We start from the raw sequence: 18,862 nt of genomic DNA, 5'->3' as shown, positions 1-18,862 counted from the left end.
TCCTAATTGTGGCCTTTGACACTGACCGGCATTCATCAAAAGTTATTAATTTTGTTGTCAGCCAACAGTTAACCTTTGTACCCGTTTTTTTAAGTCTATTGAAACTTCAAGTTGTACTGTTCATACACGTAAAGGAATGACGCAATACCATAGCAATCGGAAAGGTGATGTTATTTAAGTTTCATGGTTATTTTATGAAAATAACAAAAAGGGTTTCTACATCAAATTTATCACACATGATTGAATTCCCCCTTATTTACTTGGTGTTGGAAATGATATCTTTTTAGTTTAATAGAAACGATAACAAAATGGAAAGTTTTCTTACGAAAAAAAAAAAGTCTTTAAAGCAGTTATTAAAATATTGGAAACTCGAACCATAGTGGCTGTTGAGGGCTACATCTGTCGACATTTAGACTGGAATTCTGGAACCCGTGAACTTCGCACTGTGTGAGACGTGATGGAAGTGTGTGTTGTACGTGCTAGTTTTCACTCCTGTTCAACATGTATTCTGGTGCTTGTAGTTAAATACTAAAACAATAGAAATTATTTAATGTTTATTCTACAATCTACTTCATGAAAGAACTGCAACATAAAATACGGCACTAGGTAAACTTATGAACTCCTTTAGCACGAACTTGGTCCCTGGTACCGACACCATAATTATTTTTTGCTTGTTATAATTTTCATGCTGTAATGTTTAAAATAGCAAGCTTATGTTTACGAAATTAGGCATATTATCAGTAAACATTACAATGCTTTCATACCGAAAATATAAGATTGTTTGTTAAGTCTAAAGGTTTGTTAAGCAAAGTTTTTCTCGTGCCTTTTTTCTTTTCGTATGTTTTTATAGGTAATAGGCAAAGTAATTTTCATTTTAAAATTAAAAATACATTTGTACATCAGAAACTTGTCAAATTTTACGTGTTAAATTTTATAGTGTCTACATAATTATTAAATATTTCTTAAAAGCTTTATATTTTGTTATTTTTACGAACGAATCCCTACAAGTTCAGTCGATTTGACAGATCTCGTAACCGCCATACAAAATTAGGAAATAAATATAAATTATGCCTTTTTATTTCTAGAATTACCACAGATTATAACACAAAAGCATAAATGTGTATTTTAAACAGCATAAATCTCGTAACATTATACATTTTTTTTTATATTGAACTTTCAGCTGTGCTTGGCGATGCGAATAATATACAAGTTGCAGCAATGTGGCGCACGTGCACTCACGTTACGGTATACAGTAATATAAAACTGACCTTCCGTCTTCACAAAGTGCCCTATCTTTGCTGTGGTTTAGTATATTGTAAAATTCTGTCACATCTTAATTATTATACTTTATATGTATTTACAGATTATTACTATTTGCAAAGTTTCTAAACTTATTTTTCTTAAAACATAGAAAAGTAAATGACGAAGTAAAGCAAACAATTATCTTATAGTTACGACCTGTGTGCTTAGTTGCTGCTAAGCCTTAAGAACTGTTGCACATGGAGGTTGTTAAACGAAATAAAGTTTTAGGGGTTATGCATATTTATTCAAATGTACATTTTATATATATAAAGTATTATATCGATACCATAGAAATTCTTGATAATTTATAAAATTTGGTAACTAAGCTGTATATTTAAAAAAATATATGAAATTTCGAACAGGATACAGACTCGGCTTACAAGCAGGAAGGTTTGTCTCGAAAGAAAGAAGACACATTTGAAAATGGCTAATAAAGCCATTAGGGGGAACATTCTGAGCTTTTGACTGGTTATTCGTGTAAAAAGTAAGTGTATTAAAAGGACTGTTTCCAAAAATGTAAAGAGGTGAGCTGGGATACTGTGTTTGACTTGGTACATGAGAGATATCTCATTAAATAGAAAAGATAGGGGGTTCTTATTTTATTTTCTAGCTTGTTAGTATTGGCAATTTGAGTTTCTAATTCGTACAAAATTATAAACATTGAATTTTGACATAACAAGCATTTAATTTGAACCAGTGCTGCATTCAGCATACACACAAAAGTTAATGTTTAGGTGTTGCTGTTTTTATGTCTACTTTTAAATTAAGAAATTGAAAAATATATAATATGAAAACTTAATATCTAAGTTTGATACCATATGATATAAATTCATAAAATAGTTCAATAAAATGTTGAATGCATGTCAACAACTGCAGTGATGTGGCCTTTGACTCATGATCCATTTGGAAATGGTGAAATTGAAATATTTCTAGTTGTTTCAGTATTGAACTGTAAGCATCTTGCCACATGTGATTAAATTTGACATCAGTCTGTTGTATCAATTCAAATAATTTGTTGCCAGTTTAATTATTTTCATTCTTCAGAAATTTCATTAAGAAACAAAGTAAGTTTTTTACCTATATGTTTAACATCCTTTATTTGAAATGAAACATATCATCTGAGAACTGAATAAACTATAACTGTGCTATTTGTGTAAGAAACTATTATAATGAACAGTACCATATAACTTGGCTGGAGTAATAATGGATTGGATTTCCTATGAACAATGAAGGAGATGTATGCAAAACAAAAGATACTGTGTTTATTTTGTGTTTTTATTTTTGCAGATTTTAAGATAACATTTTTAGTTAAATAAGTTTAACAAAACAAAAGTGCAGAGAACTCCATTTAAGGATGTATAGAAATATAGGTGAATTAAAGCAATGTAAATTCTCTGAACACAAGGAAGAATGGGCTAAAGTTTTTCACATTTGTAATGAATGTTTTTTAAAGAAAATATGTGTTTTAAATGTAATAAGTTTTTAAAATGTAAGAAATGTTCTCACAAAATGCAGATTTATAAAAAATGTCTATAATATTTTATATGTCAGTATTAACTCAACCTAATAGTAGAATTCAAGGACTTTAATACTTGATACTGGAAAATATATATATTTTTAATATTGAATTTGTTTAGAGAAGTTTGCTAAACCTACTAAACTTGTTTTCTCACAAGAAGGAAAGAACTATTGTTTCAAGGATGACCTGACCTGAATTTTGGTTTTTGGTGTTCCAGAAATGAAAACAAAAAGGTTGAAAGGACAGTTTGCTAGTTGATTGTTAATATTTTGAGGCACTATTCTGATTCATTTTTGTGATGAAAGTTCTCATAATACATCAAAACATATTTCCCACCAATTAAAGAAGCAAAGTGCCCGTTTAGTCTTTAGTAGACTAACGAGTTAATGCCTTGGCAGTAAAGTAAGATTTCTAGCACTCTTGCTTTTGATTAAGTGTTTGAACAGTAAGAAGAAAACTTAAAATTGAAACACTCAATTCCTCTGTAAAATTTATTTCTAAATTGCCACAGATGTGCATAAAGCAGTTGAAACTAGGTTGCTGTAGTGCCTTTGGCTTTCAGGAGTCCCAACCTCCAAACCTAAGAAACACTTTCCCCACACTGTACTTCTAACACATACCTACTGAAGTTGTTACCAGAAACCTGTATTTTTTATGTTAAAGAACAGATAGTTTGGGGACTTTCATTTTTTTCAGATGTTTGCAAACAACCTGTTTGACCAAAGAGATCCAGTGTTAAAAGCCTCTCTTTGTAAGGGAATCCTTTTTTAAATGTATGTTGCATGTAGAATTGTTCCTTTGTGGCTAAGAACCATCATCATTTAAAGTGTAATATTAAATTAAGATTTCACCATAAGCTTGAGAAGGATTATTGTTTTGTTGAATTGTACTTTCTTCTAACAAATTTAGACTTCTATTAATAAATGTGTTGGTTTGCTTTTCAGGGATTAAGTGTCCTGTGTGTTCCAGGTTTGTCATACCTGAGGATGTGGAATACCACTTGGTGATATGTCTGACCAAGCCAAGGATTAACTATAATGGTAACACAGATTCTGCTATCCAGTGGAAAGTTGCTTGAGTACCAAGTAAAAATATAGCAGTATGAGCAAAGTACATAATAATTCCACATAAATACAGTTGAAGAATTGTATTATTTTCCCTATTTGAACAACTTAAAATTGTGACACACATGTTTGATCAATGACACACTGACCTCATAAACCAGTAACAGTTATCAGAGGTTTACATTTAGACCATGATAAACTGATTTATGTTGAATGTTTGCTTAATTAAGGGGACTTGCTGAAAAGTTGAAATTGTAGAAATAAAATTAAGAACCCTTTTTATCTTGTTGCTTTACTTTAATTTGTGTTAAGTACCATTGTATTTAAAGTATTAGAACTATGAAAAAAATATTTGGACAAATATGATATATAATTTGAAAAACTGTAAGAAGGTAACCATATTGTTGTTACTGTTTGATTTCATAAAACTATATTGTAGTCATTTAAATATGAACAATGTTTGTTTTGTTAACTGGGCTGTGAAAAAGTTGACTTGAAAGATCAAAGCAGATTAAACAGTATTTTTACAAATTAAGAAGTTAGTATTAAGGATGTTTCTTTTTATCCTCAGAGGATATACTATCTGAGGACAAAGGGGAATGTGTGATATGTTTTGAAGAACTTGTACAAGGAGACACCATTGCTAGACTCCCCTGTCTTTGTATATATCACAAAGTGTAAGTGTAAAATATTTACTTTTGAATTTCTTTTTCATTATTTTATTTATTAGCTTCATAGATAATATATTTTAATATTAGTTGGGTATATAGATTTCAAGTATTTTAGAACCATTGTTTTGTTTTTTATAACCTAAATAAAATTACCTCTATCTACAACTTTTACAGTAAATTACAGACTTAAGAACAAGGTTATGACATGTAGTTATCTATCTATACATCTGTACCTGCAGTAGCTGAGGTAACTATAACACCTACAGCACTGAACAACATATTGTTAGAAAGATAATTTTCAATCTGTTAGTTGCAGAACCAGTTTCAGGTTGTATTATCAAGATGGTTAGTATGGGTATTAAAATAATTTTAATTAAAGTTTTAATATCCATACAAGACATCTTGATAATACATTTTTACTTCAAGTGGGTTTTACATCATTGCAGTTTCTGATTGCTATTTTATGGACTTAACATTCCTATACATGGGACAGTGATAATTTTCTAGTTAGTTTAATCCTGGCTAGAAGTCGTTTCATGTCAAGAATAACCTACTTAGATACACAAGTTAGATAGTGTACAAGTTGGTTTGAAAACAATTTATTTTCTACCATAGAAGATTTTAGTAAAGTTAGCATAAATTATAAATTTTTGTGTTACAGTTGTGATCTCTATTTATTCCTAAGAGACAAGAGATATTATTAAACTGGAGTTCAAAATAAATACTACAGCCACACAAGATATAAACATTGTAAATTTGACTTCTAATGACAGACATTGGGTAAACTATATTTCATACAATATTCCAATCAATGCTCTAGCTACACTAATATTACATTTGCATACTGGATAACAGTAAATATACATAGATGCAATAGAGATACTCTTTTACTGATTATGAAAACTTAGTTATTCCAGTTTTATCTTAAATGTTATTTGTACTAAGTACTGTTCAGTTGGCTATGGTTTTATCTCAGCTTAACTTTGTCTCATGTCTATATATATATAAAACAGTAAGTTTAAAGAAATTATTTGTCTCTAGTACTTTGAGTTACAGTTTTAAACAAAGATAAATCTTACCAACTATAAGAATCCAGGTTTATTTCTTACTATTTCTGTTATTCCATATGGATTGAGAAAACTCTGAAGGTTAATTTTATTATGTTTGATGTTGACTAATTAACGTATGCTGGTGTTTTATTAACTGGATCTTTCTGGAACTGTATTTATTGGGGTTGAAATATTATAGGAATTCTAGAACTATGTTGCACTGCTGTTATTATGAGCAAACTTTGCAATGGAAATTATATTGGTTATTGCACTGAAATATAATTTTACTCAATGAAGAATATTGCTGTACTAGAAGTGATAAAATAAAGAAGTTAGTGTTTTTATATTGTCAGCAAAGGTGAGTTTTAGTTGCACTGTGTCAGCAGGTGTTTAGTACTGACATTGCATTCCTAGCTTTGCCAAACTGTGCTTTTATATACTAAGGCAAAGCTGTGGCTACCAACCATGATGATGAATGTCTGATCTAGTTATGAGAAACCAAAATCATTAATCCTCATTGTTATTGGTAAAGTAGATAAAACCAAGTTCAAATACAATTCAACTGAGTATATGACGCACAAAGATAATTCAATAGAACTGATTTGGTATATGAATATACCACCTGTTTCTATGTTATTTTATTATATTTATTCTTCATTCAGAATATTTTTCAGGTTTCACGTAACATGAGGTTGAAAAAAAACATTAAATTGATCTTGTTTTAAGTTATCTTTTTTCCTTTATTGTTTTTGCAATAGGTGGTGCTTGTTACCACCTGAGGAGAGCATTGTCTAACACACCATTGTGTAAAAATGCTGAAAGCAGTGTCCTTCAGTGATTGTTCAGGTTATATTGAGAGTTTAGGCCTTCCCTGTGTTTTAATGAGAATCATTTGTCATATGGGTAACATGTGCCACTATGGGTAAATACGAGAATTCTTACAAACTAAAAAAGGTTGCATTTAAACAGTCTGGTAGATGATTTTGGTCTGAAAAACTGAATAGATTTTCCAGTAAAAATGAACATTTGGCCTAAGTAAAGTGCAAGTGCAAACACTGTGTGTGTATTTAATGTATTAATAAAGATTGTTCATTATATGTATCATGTTTTTGTCCAGTCTCATTATTGTATTTATCATTGATCCAATCAGAGTGTTAGCCTTTTTCCATATTCAACATTTTGATTGCACCTCTAGTTAATAAGTGGACTTTTTTAGTATAACTGTAAAGTTAATTTAGTTTTGCCTTTTTACAACATAGAAAGTATAGATAGAGCTAAATTTTGCTGTGTCCAGGATGTTGTTGATGAATTTTTCTATTAATTGCTAAAATGTGCACTGTCCTTTACTTAAACTCTTATCTTATTAAATGCAAAAAAATGTTGAAAACTAGAAAGATTTGACATAGAGTATTTGTCATTGAAGAGAGATGCTTGTCTGAAAGAGTTAAGTCTAGGAGAAGTCCCCTTTGTACTGTCACTGATGTTGCAAAAGTTCATGGCTCTAATCTCATTACAACAGTTATGACCAAGAAAGAAGAGTTGCCAACATCTGGAGCATCTGGATCTGTTGAGTTCTTGTGAGGATTGATTTTAGTACAAGGATAACACACATTGAGAATTGTCATGATAGTGTATTAGCTGGTAAGTTCAAGATCTGTTTGAAAATTTTGTACAGGATCATCAGCCAGATTATCTCAATCCCAGCTCTGATAGAGTCACTCAAAGGTAAAGTGAGACTGGAAGTGCCTTGGGGTCTGGAAGAGCTATTAAGTAAGCTTTCCAAAGCACACTTTTGTGTTATCACCCTGGATTATTAGGGGTCTACTGCTTGTCAGAGTATCAGTCTGTGAGAGCTCTTAGAATGTTGTGCTGATAGCATACCTCGGTCAAGATGTGAACAGAAAGTCAGAAAGGACAATGTCTGGCCATATCCATGGTTTTTGTGGATGAGAGGAAGCATATTACTCTACTGACATTTAGGGGTACAGTAAATGAAAACTTGGACCATTTCCTGAAACAATTTGGTTAGGTTCAGTCTCTTGTTCACAGCTTAGGAGATCCAGCCATAGACTCCATTGAGCTATTGGATGAGGGAAAACTGGAGCTTTAAGACAGTTATTGTTGAACTGTTGAAAACAAAGCAATCTATCAAGCTGAACTCAGGGTTCTAAAGAGGGGTGCCACTGAAAGCTTGACCATTTACATGAATAGTTTACTGACTGCATGGAAAGGCTTATGCAGCTGATACTGTATCTCTCACTGATTGTGAGTGACCTAACTCATATGGAGGCAATTTCTGTTGTAATGTGTGTGAAGTAATAACTTTGAGTGGATTGCAGATGAAGAAGTGTGTAGCAGTACCTGCAGTGATGACTGTGCCTAGGATGTAGGTATCCATGTTAGGTCGGGTTTAAACACAATCACCCACATATTCCATTATTATAATGGAACCACACTTGCATTTAGTGTAGAGTAAGGCTCTACCAGTCCTTTCATGTATTACATGGCACAACACATTGCTAATGCCTCAATTCAGATGTTATTCTGAAAGGGTGAAATAAAGCACATTTTCCTTTTGGACTGTTAGGTCACTTTTGGGTGAACTACCCCTATTTTGTTAGATTTAAAAAAAAAAAATAGAGCTTTGGTTCTGACCAGTGACACAGGAGACTCAAGACAGCAAGTAGTTAATACCACTGCCATAGTTATGGGAGCTCAAGTTGGAGTTAACCTCTGCCTTTGGAGAGTGCAACAAGTAATTTACACCCAAAGGTGTACTGATTAGGTCAGTTCTGTCAGGACTGTATAGGTTTTGGTACATGTCTGTTGGAGTACAAGAACAATAATTCCTGATTGACATACAAACAGTCAGAATATTTGTATATAATGTTCTCCAAGCAAAACCAACACTTGAGCCAGATGACAAGCACTTTATTCTGATGAATAGAAATAAGTTAAACATGAATGCAGATGCCATGCTCTGATTTCACCTAGGAGATTGTGCTTATGGAACAAAAGTTTTTATCACTAGTTCTGGTATTGGCACTTTGGGAAAGGATATACTAAAGAACTTAGTTTTTATGTGAGCATGTGAACTGATGTTCCTTAGTAAAAGTATCTGGTACTTACTGAATCAACCCACAAAAATCTGGGACTGTATGTGAGAGAAGTCACAGTACCCTTAAAAACACAAGTGGTTCTCTCTCTGTGATTTAGTACATGTCTAGTGCTGTGCAGTGTGGTTATAAAGCCCATATATGAAATAAGCAGGAACTGAATGACTTTTTTGGCAGAATATGCTGATGATGAAACATGTATACAGGTGATGTACACTTAATTAAACAACCATTGCATAGGATTTCCTGGAGTACTAGAAATGTTGATGACAATGAATTACACTAAATGTTAAAGGATGGAATCTTGGGGCTTTCATAGAATGCTTGATTGTCTCTTCAATAGTGAATGTCAAAAAAATGGGGATTCTCCTAGATTTAGCATTGAGCTCAGAAGGATGAATGTGGTAATTCACATTAACATTTTCTTTTACCACAAACAGATGAATGTCTGTACACATTGGTTGAGAAGTTTAGACCTAGAACCAAGATATTGGTAAGCTGAACTGGATGACAGCTTTTAGTAAGAGAAATGGCTTGTAGAACTTTTGTGCTATGCTGTTTGGCTTGTGTAGCAACTGTGTCACTTCCAAGAAGCTAATGGAGCTTGCACTGAAGGAGATTTATGTTGATGATGACTTGGTTTGTTTTCATGTTTGAATCTTTAGCTAAGAGTCTCAAAATGGCCCAAAATGAATAATGCAGATTTGAAACTAAAACCTGAAAATGTGGTCCTGCACATGGAGATAGAATTTCTCAGTCATATGATGAGTAGAGAAGGAATATCTACAGATTCTGCTGAAATAGCAGTGGTGAGAGATTGACCTTAACCTGTGGTTAAATGAGAAATCAGCAGTTTATCTTATTACTGATGATTTGCAGCCAAATTCTCCAAGATTTCCTCCCTATTATTATATCTTAATAATGCAGGAATATACTTCAGAGGAAGTGAAAAATGAGAGCAAGCACTGCAGTCTCTAAAGTTGGTTTTAGTATAGATCCATTGTTGGCATGTTCATGATGGGAGTGTGAATTCCTGTTAGATACCAATGCTGGTGATTGTGGAAACATAGGTGTTATAACAATTGCCTGATAGAGAGGAGCTTGTAATCTTGTATGCTGAAAACTTCTGAATGCAGGTACCATATGATGGCAAAAGAATTGCTTGTAGTTTTTGGCTTTGTAAAACACTTTTAGCCCTACTTATATGATAGAAAGTTCACAGTTCAAAATTACTGTGCATATGATTGATAAACTTTAACATATTTGATAAAAGTGTTGCAGGAGCATGATTTATTCAAACATTATTTCATGGGCCCATAACATGGTAATACAGAGGAATTACCTCACAAAATGGTGAGACCTTGTACATTCAATTAATATCTGGAAGCTGGGCATTATGTAAGAGCTAAGAGCTTTTCTGCTTCAATGACAATAAGTTATACTATAGGAGATTTCACTAGTTGATGGATGTTATGGTTAACACTTTGGAAGATCTATTAGCAGAAACTGAAGGTTATTATTGACCACTGAGCAGTGGTCTCAGTCTGTGTTACATCTAGTGATTCTCGTACATTTGAGGCATGAAATCTCCAAACTTTACATAATGCACAGACTAATGTCTCAGTGGTCCTTCTGTAAACATTTGAGATGTTCAGCATTAATGTGAACACTGTATGGTATGTGACATCTAAGAAAAAAACCAATTTAAACAGTTAATTTTCAGTGGTTAATAGAGAGTAGCCTTCGGTAATCTTGAATATCATTTGTTCAATTCTAGAGCTGAAAATATATGTATGTATAACAAATAACTACTTTACAAAGTGGGCTGAAGCATAACTACTGGTCAGTATATCTACACAGTCAGTGTAGAGCACTGGGTAGTTTGGTTTGGAACACTTGAAGGTATTTAGTTGGATCACTTAGCTATCTATAAAAGCTAACTGATTCTCTGAGTTACATAGTCTTGAGCATGATGGTGTTCACGCCACCATCAGATGGCTAATCAGAAATGGTTATACAGACCTACCTCATGACATGGCAGTGTTCTTTACTTTGCTGATGTTTGTTTGAGATGTCTTGCTTCCTGCAGATGTGAGAAATAATCCTCAACCAAGAGCCCATATAATTATGACAAATGATTAAGGTCTAAATTAGTTTATACATGAGTTTGCACGTTGAAAGTTAGGAAAAGCCACCACACAACAGAAAAGACAGTCAAGAGAAGATAATAAGAAAGTGAAGGAATAAATGTATTGAAATGGATATTTCAGTGTGGTTTTGGTGTGTGTCAGCAGCACAGAAGTTTCATCTTGGATTGGACCCCATCATGTGATTTGGTGAGTGAGTATTAACATAGAACTACATTAGTTGAGAAGTGGATACAGAAATGTACTATATGTTTGATCAGAAATTGACCAATGAACTTTTTATAAATTAGCTTGATCAAGAGTCAGAAGAAGTAGTTGAGTCAGATGAAGATAAAGTCAGTCTTATGCCATCCCAGCCTAAAGAACAAAGAGGAAAGAGTTGATAGTACTTATCTGGATGTTTACAGTGAGTCATGTGAAGAAGCACTGAATCTGGAAGTGAGATTCAACTCTGACAATCTTTGGAACCATCAACAACAATTTTCTAATTGACATGGCTTGAAATGAATTTGAAGAAGCTATGATAGTCATTGGTTCAAGAACCTAAGAGTTAAAAGGAAGTGATGATTGTTGCTCTCCAAACTGTTAATTTATGTTCATCATACGATGTATACACTACATGGTGTGACATAGACTTGACTACCAGAAATGTAGAATGACTGATGTCAATATATCTAATTCTTAGTGCATCACTAGTTTATACAACAGGAGATGATAGCTAGGAGCTCAAACAACCTGGTTGAAAGGGTGTTGCAGTCCTTACTGTTTTGAAAGCTATTGGGTGGTATTGTAAGATACAACATACATATTACATTGTATGATCTCCATCTTATCTGAACTTAGCAATGTTTGTTGATCATAGGATTAATGGGAGCAAAACAACTTTATGACAATCTGAGTTATCAAACCAACATTTATCATGGCAGATATCCCATAATATATCGAATGGCAGCTATTTGCTTGGCACAGTTTAGTATGGCTGATACTAAAAGACATAATTATTAATGCATTGAAAGATTGCAGAACTGAAAATGGTAGATAACTATTTAAAGACAGTCAAAAAGGCTTTGTGACTCATGATTTTTGAGCTATCAAGTAATTTTTCTAAGGCAGTTCAAAAAAATTAACTCAACCAATCACAAAGAATACTGCATAATATTTGCTAGATTTTTGTTGCCAGTACACCTGTATAACTTCTCCATGAGCAGTGAAAGACTTTTGTATTTAAGTGTATACTGATATATACTATAGTAACAGTATAAATAATTGATCCTGACATACAAGAATTTCCATTATCTGAAAAGTTATAACTCTTAAGTCCAATCAATGATTACTTATTTTGTTAAACTAAAAAGAAAAACATTAAAGCTTACTGGCTTGTAGGTGGCAGCATACTACTAAATCAGTGACCAACAGTTGATTTCTCTCATCCACTCTAGTCCTTGTTGTACCCTCCCGATTTTTCCTTATTTCTCCTCAGTCTTGGTTTTCATGGTTATATCAACTGCTCCTATCCCCTTCTGCCTACTTTCTTTGTCAACCTTTATTGCATGTTCTTCATCCCACCCTTAACATCTGGCTTTTGGCCAGTCCTTGATAAGAATATTTGGTTTCACATATTGAGTCACTTTCTTGTTAGCTTGTTCCATCTTCCATGGAGGTAGACAAAATGCAAGTGGAAGGTATTCTGTCATTGGGCTACAACTAGGGAGTTCCCACTGAACAGTCTGCTGTGGCTTGTATGGCAGAATTTCTTGCCTGACTCTTTAGCCATGAGTCTTCAAACTTCTTGATTTCAGGATATCTGGTGGCCTTATCCCATGTCTTTCATTTTTACCAGTCAAAGTAGAGTTTTTATTTCTCTGTCTTTACCACTCTCATGCATTCCTTCTGAATACATCACCATACCAGGCAATGTACACTCTTATATTGGGATGTTAGGCCTCCATTCACTTACTTCACTTCAGTTTAAAGCACTTTCCTCATGTTCCATGTTTCATCTTTCCCTTAAAATATATTTTCTTTTTCTCTTAGTTTGTGGATATCAGTGGTTAGATTTGTTTGCCATTGATATTTCACATACCATTTACTACCTTACCTACCTTCTCCTTTATCCAGACTGTTCCTTTCTAATGAAATCCCAGCATTTTGGAAGGGTGGTTTCTACTTTTTTCCTATTTTCCATCTTTACCCTTCATCAAATTTGAATAGGCTTCTGTGCTTAGTCTGGGTTTTTCATTGTTATATTGCCTGTACTGTTTCCTTCCAGATTACATGTTCCTGACTCTCTATTCTCTGACAATATTCCTGCCTTCCTTCATGAACTTTCACCTTCTACCCTTACCAGTTTGATCTGTCTTTTGGTTTAATTGGCCTGTTCCTCCTAGAATTTGTTCCGGGTGTCCTCCCATCAGATCTGCCACCATCCTTTTCCCCTTGCTTCTCGTCTTTGTTGTCCATGAGAGGAGGTTCTGCAGTCCAGCATATGAACCACACATAGTACATTTATCTACCACCTGGGGCCATTCTTTAGACTTTGGTGCAACTCTTACTGATAACTTTTTATTCATACTTTCTTTTCAGAGGCCTTTCTCTAGTTCCTTATTCCATGGATCATGCTCTATGGCAAGAGGTGCCTGACCACGTATTCTTTAACTTTAAATCCTCACTGCCCAGCCATGGTGACTCGCACTTCACCTTAAACGGTTTCGCACATTCACTGTTAAGTTGGGTGTTCCACAAGCTCATTTGTACGTTCCTGATCTCATGGTATTTTGTTTCATAAACATGCCCATCCCAAACCATGTCACTCATAGACTGCATAGGTAAAGCAGAAAGGATTGCTATCCATTCCTGCTATACCTAGCAAGAGGCCTGAAACAATCCTCAAAAACTTTAGTGTATAAAGAAAAAAAAAAATTACTTTTGGTCATAAAGGTTATTATTTGATGGGTCATTCAGTTGATTTCTTTTCTTTTTTGACCAATCAAATACTCATCTCTAGAACTGAATGGTATATCAATATATTGATGGATACTTGAATTCTTATATGTAATATGTACATGTTTTGATTACAATATGATATATTTGAGTTGCATTATTTATAGGCTTTTAAAATATGAAATTGATTAATAATTTAAATATTTTCAGAAACACAGTATCCAATATTTCATAGTTTCCTATTCCTAAAGAAATGTAGCATATAGCACAATAACTAATTGACCAGTCTTGTGCCTTATTTTAGTTTTTAGGCTATGAGAAGCTTAGTGTGTTGGACTGTGGGAGCTGAATTTCCATGGTTTGTTTGTTTCCTGTTACTGGAAAACCCTCTAGTCTATCACTTCAAAATTAGGGACAGCTAGTGCAGATATCCCTCATATAGCTTTGTACAAAATCCAGAAACTAAACAATTCTGGTATTGGGGCAAATCTTTATGTGTAGATGAAGTTTTTTGTAAAAGACTGTTCATAATGCTCTCTGGAGAGGTACACGTTAACAGAAAGTCCTCAGATTTATTAACTTGCAATTCTCATAAGGTTTCATGGTACTAAATTAAGAAGTTTACTTAGAAAACCAGATTTGAGAACATGGACTATAACAAAATGATATCATATATTCCACCTCCATATTATTTACTAATGAGGCAAGGTTAAAAATACTTCATGAGGTATGTAGTTCAACTTTGAAGGGAAATGTTAAAAATAAACCTAGATCATCTTTAGGACATAATTATCAATTTTCTTTATCCCTTTATACAATAAAATCATAATATTTGTGTACATAAATAAACCTTTTTTTTTAGGAATATTTTAAAGTGAAAATGTAATCTCAAACATTTTGTATAAGTTTATTTTATTTTTCTTCACAGCTGTATTGATGCATGGTTTAAAGTGAACAGGTCATGTCCAGAACATCCAAATAATTGACCAAGAGGCTTCTTCCACTAGCATGAAGCTTTTTGTTTTAAAGATAAGCTAACTGTTTGTTAATCTTTTTGGTTTGAACCTGTATTGGTTGAAGACCTGGAAACTGAGAATGGAGAAATAGAAGCAGTTTAGCTTGTGCACAGGTTAATGTATCTGCCAAGGCCTATTTCAACTGAGCAAGCGGTATTAACAAATGTAAAGCTTCTGATGTTACTGTTCAAGGTTTGTGTCTGAATAATGCTGTGCCTTCATGTAAAATAGAAAGTTGGCAAAGAAAGCATCACCTCAGTTGTCTTCTTTGTATCTGTAGGAGTGGGATGGTTCTCTTTATTTCTCAGAAAAAAAGAAAGTTCTCTAGTTTTTATATGCACTCCAGTTTGAAAAACAAAGCAAAAAAAACAACAAAAGTGCTTTTTTTTACACGTAGTCTAGTTTGTGATCTTTATATACAGATACATAACAGGAAAAAAGTTCAGTGTAGTTTGTCCTTGCTTTTATTGTTATTTTTGAAAATGGTACATTTAACACATTGATTGACCCACCCCTTTGATACCACCATATAATAGTTATATGTACAAAACCTTATGAATATTTGTATTATTATTTCCAGTATTTAGTGTTATTTCAAATTCAGTTTGTTAGAAAAGTACCAGGTCTGTTACAGGAGCTTAATTATTCAAAGTTTGTATTTTGCCTGGTTGGAGAACAGGAATAAAATGTTACATTTCATTGGCTAGTTTATATCTTATCTGACAGGAATTTATGTATCTCTAAGTTTTATTAATCTTTTGTTGCTTGTATAGGAAAGTTTATTGATTATTCAAAGTAATTATTTGTTATGTGAATGATTAATTGTATTGTTTATGTACATAATAGATTAAAAGTATGGTTGAAATGTTATAAATCGATTGTTTTGATTTTGCAATAAAATTAATTTGAAATATCTCAAGGCAAAACTTTATGATTTTGATACAGTATCTTAGTAAAATATTCAGGCCAAATTTATCTCAACTAGAAACCAATAAATATTACTTGCTATGGAATGTTACCAGCACCTTTTTATTTGAGTGGACTTGATATTTTAAATAAATATTGAGTTGAACCTGTCATAAAATCTTTTAACTTGGATATTTTTGGGCACTCTATAGTTTTATCACTTTCACAAAATCTTATGCTTTTGCAAATGTAGATGAAATTAAGGATATGTTGGACTTAAATGTGTTTGCTATGTTTTAATTGCAGCTTTTGCAAATGAAGAAAACATTGTTTTCAGTTAACTATGTAAAAAATGACAATATGAAACTATGATAGGCATTATTTCGTAATACATAGTATTTATATTTTGTTCTAATGTAAAGTAAGTTGTTAATGTTGAAGCTGGTTTTCAACTTAACAGTAAGAAGTTCATATAAGCATGAAATTTGGTACTAGTATTCTTGAACACTAAATTTTTTATCTTAGTCCTTGGTAGAAATAGTACTGAGAGAAATATTATCTTAAGTTCTTTCTTCTAACAAAGACTTCCTGTTGTTAGTACATTAAATAGCAGGTAATGAAAAGTATTAGTTGTAGAAGTGTAACAATTCATACGTATAGTTGGTGAATTGAAAATGGCTGCAGTTTGAATAATATTTATTATCAATGAACCTGATCCTGTTTCAGTTATTAAAAGTTTTTGCCACAGAAAAGATGAAGAAAACCAACTTGCATCAGTATATGTGTAGTAACAATGAGAAAATTGCCAAATGGCTTCAGTATCTCCAACTGGAAGCATAACTTCCACCACCACTGTATGATTACTGTTTGATAGTAACACGGACTAACATAACTATATATTTTTACAACAGTGTGAAATAGTGATCAGTACCAACTGGATTAGTTCTCTACAAATCTGGACAGAATTTTCATTATACATGTACTTGTCAATATTATAATATGATTCCATAACTTATGTATCAGCCATATTAAAATTCCTAACAGCAGTACATTTCCCTTATTACTGAGCCATTTGTAACTGTAACTCTGGAAACCTCCTGCTTTTATATCAATAATATTTGTGTTCTATGGTAATTAAGAATAAAAATAAACAATGGTAAAACAATCATCCATATATGTTCCTTCTTTCTTAACAATATGGTCAAATGTCACTGTATTCCTGCCACCAGTATGCCCAGAGAAAGAATCTTCAGCACAGCTGCAGATGTTTTTAATGCTCAAAGGGCATTCCTATCTGCTGAATATATTGATATGTTAGTTTTTAGATAAAAATTTTGAAATTCAATAAGACAGAGAGAATACTTTTAAACATACTCTATGACTATACTCCTGACCTCATCTTTGTAACACGTATCATGTTTACTACTTGGCATAGTTGTTACAGCTCTGATTGATAATAAGTGTAAATACTCAAGTTACAGGTGCCATTTTTATCCTAATATTTAACCTTATTGTTTAAAAGTATTTATTAAATTTTGTTGCATGTGACAGCATAATAGTTGAATGTACTTTATCTTCCTCCACAGTTTTCAACTGCTTATTGTTGTAGGTAAAAATTAAGCAAATATAGGATACAAACTTTAAAAAGAAGTAGCAGAACAGGAGCTAAGCATAAGATAAAAATAAAACATATCACTTCACCTGTCTGTTACCAGTTGACAATTGTAGTTTGACAGTTTTGTTATTAGCCCTGCTTAATCACAAGCAGTTCTTTGCTAAACATGTCTTATGATCTGAAAAAAAAAGTTTCTATTTAGTTGCAAAATGCTTCATTTTAACTTTTATTTATGTCAGTTTAGAATATATCAGCAAATAGACCTAACTGGTATTGTTTTTGGAAATGAAAGAATGAGTTTGTATATTAAAATAAAAGTTGTCTTTTAATAAAGGTAGAAGATGGTGAGTTTGGAACTCTTTCCTTTTGTAGATGTATATGATTTAAATAACTACTAACCTCCAAAACAAATATTTTATTAATTCAAAGTTGTAGCTTTTAGAACTTTTCTGTTGAACCATTTTAGCTTAATTGTTAATTGCACGGTAAGTGTATGTTGTATTATTCCACCACTTTGAAACTCATTTTACATACAAAAGCACATTTTTTTCACTGTTGCTAAAAATGAAGTTGACAAAGGATGAACATCAACAGTTGTTAGACAGCTTTGATTTACTTTCATAACTTAAAATAATGTACACAAATCCTGAGTTTCGTGCACTCTTTGAACTTTCTATTCTAATTGGTCAAACTGTTTTTTTAAATCGTATACATAAACATTATTTTAAATTTGTTTAATTAAACTTGGGAAACACCCTGCTGTAGATGGTTACAAAAATGGAATATAAAATCATCCACAACATGGCCCACATGTTGCAGGAGTTTTGAATTCCTATTTTGCTTTTGAACTAATTACATAATAAACTTCCTGAATAGATAAGAAATCCTCTTCTAATTGATAAATTGGATAAAGAACCATTTCATCTCTGTTGCAGTATTACTACTTAACTATAACATAAATGGAAAGTTTAAATATTTTCTTCCTGTATTAACTTGAATATATAGAGCAAAATGCAGCCAAGAAGTGAGATTTTTTGATTTTTTTAAGTCAGCTGCTGTTTGAAAGATATGTTTACTTGCAAACAGAATAGATGCATAAATGATACACTGTCGTAATGCAGTAAAGAAATTATTCTAAGCTAGAAAAGACTATTGTGCAGGATACCTTTTTTAATTTTACTCTAAAGTAAATTGATACAAATTTTATGTTTTGTTATTTTACCAGTTTTGCCAGGGATTTATTATTCAACATCCTCAGGTTAATGTAGTATTTGTAACTCAGGTTGATATATTATCTTTATTCAAGTATCAAGTCTGTCAATAGAAAGGTCAAGTAGGATTTGCCCAGACCTTCAAATAAATAAAAATTAAATTAGGATATGTTGAACAAAATATTTTTAAAAAATGCACACTGAAGGAAGATAGTGTTTATATCATGATTAACCTGAATATCTTAATAAACTTTAGAATACATGTTTCCTTCTCATACTGTTTGTTTTAACATTGTAGCACTTCAA

General features: G+C 32.4%; 1 protein-coding gene across 3 annotated transcripts in view; it reads left to right on the top strand.

Moving 5' to 3' along the window:
• LOC143239544 (uncharacterized) overlaps positions 1 to 17,693 on the top strand; it is a 58,642-nt gene extending 40,949 nt beyond the window's left edge. For 2 of the 3 annotated variants that reach the window (XM_076480716.1, XM_076480717.1), the window contains exons 3-5: positions 3,766 to 3,861; positions 4,457 to 4,562; positions 14,737 to 17,693. In XM_076480716.1, the coding sequence (XP_076336831.1) occupies positions 3,766 to 3,861; positions 4,457 to 4,562; positions 14,737 to 14,794 (260 nt within the window). In that variant the 3' untranslated portion in view covers positions 14,795 to 17,693. Of the gene's footprint in view, positions 1 to 3,765; positions 3,862 to 4,456; positions 4,563 to 6,363; positions 6,707 to 14,736 lie in introns of those variants that run through there. The other variant, XM_076480718.1, reaches the window with a different exon arrangement.
• The last annotated feature ends 1,169 nt before the right edge of the window (positions 17,694 to 18,862 follow it).

This window comes from Tachypleus tridentatus, chromosome 13 (assembly GCF_004210375.1).
Source record: "Tachypleus tridentatus isolate NWPU-2018 chromosome 13, ASM421037v1, whole genome shotgun sequence".
In the NCBI taxonomy this organism is placed as follows: Eukaryota; Metazoa; Arthropoda; class Merostomata; order Xiphosura; family Limulidae; genus Tachypleus; species Tachypleus tridentatus.
This window is presented reverse-complemented; position numbering and strand designations above follow the sequence as displayed.